General features: G+C 52.4%; 1 protein-coding gene across 1 annotated transcript; it reads right to left on the bottom strand.

Moving 5' to 3' along the window:
• Positions 1 to 421: 421 nt before the first annotated feature.
• LOC147973687 (NAC domain-containing protein 22-like) lies at positions 422 to 1810 on the bottom strand. The gene is made up of 2 exons (XM_087525072.1): positions 1526 to 1810; positions 422 to 1430 (listed from the first exon to the last, which is right to left on the bottom strand). The coding sequence occupies exons 1-2, from the start codon at positions 1710 to 1712 to the stop codon at positions 571 to 573; spliced, it is 1047 nt and encodes a 348-aa protein (XP_087381198.1). The 5' UTR covers positions 1713 to 1810; the 3' UTR covers positions 422 to 570.
• Positions 1811 to 3450: the final 1640 nt, after the last annotated feature.

The raw sequence follows: 3450 nt of genomic DNA on the forward strand, positions 1-3450 counted from the left end.
AGTTATAAAAATATTGAACTATACAAACGTGCATATAATTATTGAACTGTTGTATACCTAAAATAATTTTATGAATTGTAATTTAACTTTTCTAATTATAAATTATGCAAAAACTGTTATAATTCATAATATTTTTTAAATAATATGTGAACAATTTTATAAAATAATTAATTCTGTTGGCAGCTCGTTTGCGTAGATGATGTTGTGGGTTCGATCCCCACCGGCCACACTGGCATTTTTACATCAGGGATTTTTTTGTGAAAAAATATTTCGAGGGTGTTTTTAAAAAAATTCAGGTCATATGCCCCTTCTCTCTGATCGAGTGGCTGACAGCGGGCTCCACGCGGCTGATCAGCACCTACTCCATACATAAACGAGATAAGCACCGTATTTGCACGATAATGTCAAGTTTTTGCACTACTTCAATGTACACCACAACTTCTAGCACCAAAGTGACCGTTTACATCAAGTTGTAGCATCACCAGTGTAATTGACTCCATGCTAAACAAAAGAGAAAAAGAGACTGACGTCTAGGTTCGTAGTACTATGCACGACTGAATTTGCATCTGGTTAATATAGCAGATGGGCGTATGGGGACATGCAATGCTGATCCTGCCACGGGCTGCGCAGCTGCGTCAGGAACGGGTCCTGCAGCCAGTCGAACACTCCGTGGTTGGTCGCCGCTGGCAGTTGCAGTTCCCCGTGGCTCGCCGCCGGTAGCTGCAGGCTGGACATGTTTGACATCCCATGGTTCGCCGGCGGGAGCTGCAGACCGCAGGGTGGGTTTGCGGCTGGGAGCTGCAGAACGAAGGGCGCGTTCCCCGCTTCCGGCAGAGACGACGTCGACGCCAGAGTCACCGTGGCCACGTCTGCTTCCTTCTTAGCTTCGCTGGGTGCGTCATGACTACTGGTGTTGCCAGACAGCGCCACCGAGGAGGAGGAGGTGGAGGGGATCAGGAAGTTGTCTTGGACGTCGTCGGAGGACGACAGGTAGAAGTCGCTGGCAGCCGGGACCGGGCACGCTCTGGCCGCGCCGCCGTAGCCATACCCACCGTTGCTGCCGTACCTCTGTTTCATCTCCTCCATCGCAAAGGCTCTCTGCTCGAGCTCCTTTAGCGGGGTGGCCTTCCGGTACACCTTGCACAGCACCGTGTCCTCCTGGGGCGGCGGCGCGCCGGTGTCGGGGAGGCGGTACTCGTTCATGACCCAGTCCGTCTTGCTGCCCCGCGGCGCGCGGCCCTGGTAGAAGACGAGCGTCTTCTTGAGCCCGATGACCCGCTTGGGGTCACCGCTGCTCCGGATGGCCCTGTCGGAGCCCGTCGCCTTCCAGAAACCCCGCTCCGTCGTCCGGTTCGGCCGCCCACCGCTCCCCGCCTTCCGGTCACGCGGCACGAAGAAGTACCACTCCCTCTCCCCGATTTTTGCCATCCCTGCATATCCATACACGCTCCTCATCAGCTCGATGCTCAGACATGCATACATCGATTGATCGATCAATGCGACGATGTTCTTGTGTGTAACGTACCAGGAAGATCCCAGGGATCGTGGCGGTAGATGTTGAGGGTGCCGATGATGTCGAAGTGGAGCTTCTTGCCGAGGGCGACGCGGGAGAGGTAGAAGCCGAGGAGCTCCTCCTCCGTGGGGTGGAAGCGGAAGCCGGGGAGGTCCTGATCGACCTCCATGGTCGGCGACGCCACTGCTGCCATTGCCATTGATTGCTGCTGCTCCAAGTGATCAACTTACTACTCCAAGTGCTCGATCGTCGCTGTGCTTGTCTTGCTGCTGCACTGGCTGGAAGCTGGATGATGGAGGTGGTGGTGGCCCGGGTAGCTTATATAGAGCTTACAGTGATGATGCCAAGCTACGCCAACGCGGTTTCCTGCAAAAAAGGCGGTCGCAGTTCCTTGGCACTGGAGAAAGCGACCGGTGCTCTAGCTCGGTACGCAACATCGAATGGATTTGTGCCGGCTTTACTTGCCACTAAATTAATCACTGCCTTACTTAATTTATATTTGGTGTTTGCAGGCTCATGAAGCCACACAGATTGAGTCCTTTTCGTCACCCTTTTTCGGCTTAGACATTCAGAGTCTGTTCTTGACTATATACTGTATTTATCTTGTGCCACTCTCCATTTCGAAAACCTAAAGGCTAGGACTTTTTAAAAAAATATAAAAGTCTAGGACTTTTAGCCAAAATAAATAAGGTAAATAAAATACTCGTAGGATTGCTTCTCGAAAGATTGCTACTCCCCATTTTGGAAAGCATTGCAATGGCAGTGATTACTTCAGTGCACTTTCCGTGTTTACCTTGCATCTACAGATCTACTGTTCAACAGCTTGATGCTAATATATTGCAACAACAAAAATGTTAAGGTGTGGTTGGTAGTCTACAGCCCCCTAAACAGGCGCAGTGGATGAAAGAAACCCTATTTTGTTGCCCACATGAGGCACTGGTCCACACATGCATGAAACCTGAACCACCCCAGAGCCTTGCTCGCTTTTGAACGATTGAGGGGGTGGGGGGGTGAATGAAAATCTAGATGCGTGGGATGGCATGACCCCCTTTTATTCTACTGGTTTGCTCTCGTAGAATAAGCCAGACAAAGGAGAAGATGTTGGAAGAGGTCGCCTTCGCAACACTATTGCATAGTAGTCTTGCCAATGGTTACCGAGCGCACCATAGCAACACCTAACAGCCATCTCCACTAGATGCATCATGAAGATGCCGGTGCGGGAGAGAAGGTATGTGCCTCGTATGACCTCCCCACGACACCAACCCAACACCAGATCCGGTATGCATCATCACTGCCACGCAACACCTGTGCGCGATGGCCACCAATGCAGACACATGGAGACATCTGGGCCTGGCCGGACACCGAGGCCGATACATACCGGACGTTCTCCAGCCCTGCCATGGCCAGGTGTCCCTCGCCATCCACAAGACCACCCAAGCCCAGATTCAGGCTCAAGGCTTCCTGTAAAAGCTCCATGTACCTCCCAAGGAGCAACCTCCGCACCTGCCGTTAGCATCCAGACACATGTCGCCTAAGACACCTGCAAGTTGCGTCTGGTGACCCAAACGGATGCACACCATGCCACCGAGGAGCAACCTCTGTGTCACCACCGACGAAAGCCACAGATGCGTCCCCAAGACCCCGACACCAGTGAGCTTTGCTGCACTACTGGGTTCGAAGTGGTCGTTCTTGCAACTTTGAAGAAACGTGCTGACCCACTACGCCGCCGCAAGGAGCTACCCCCGAGGAGGAACCTTACATGAACACAATGACCTCCCCTCTGCCCCTGTCCTTGGCAGCCATGTGGTTTAGCCCACGGCAGCCTCGGGAGGTGACGAGAAGGTAGTGAGAAGAGGGGTGACTCGAGATCTGGGATAGGGAGACGGAATCAGCGACAGTGCAAGGGGAGGGTGCTTCTATGGATTGTCATGCGTGGA

This window comes from Triticum urartu, chromosome 5A (assembly GCF_056163025.1).
Source record: "Triticum urartu cultivar PI428250 chromosome 5A, HENAU_Tu73, whole genome shotgun sequence".
In the NCBI taxonomy this organism is placed as follows: Eukaryota; Viridiplantae; Streptophyta; class Magnoliopsida; order Poales; family Poaceae; genus Triticum; species Triticum urartu.

Excerpts from the sequence above, each read along its gene's own strand:
- LOC147973687 (XM_087525072.1), bottom strand. The coding sequence starts at position 1,712 with ATGGCAATGGCAGCAGTGGCGTCGCCGACCATGGAGGTCGATCAGGAC. Across the intron at positions 1,431-1,525 it reads CGATCCCTGGGATCTTCCTG|GGATGGCAAAAATCGGGGAG; the intron begins GTACGTTACACA and ends ATGGATATGCAG.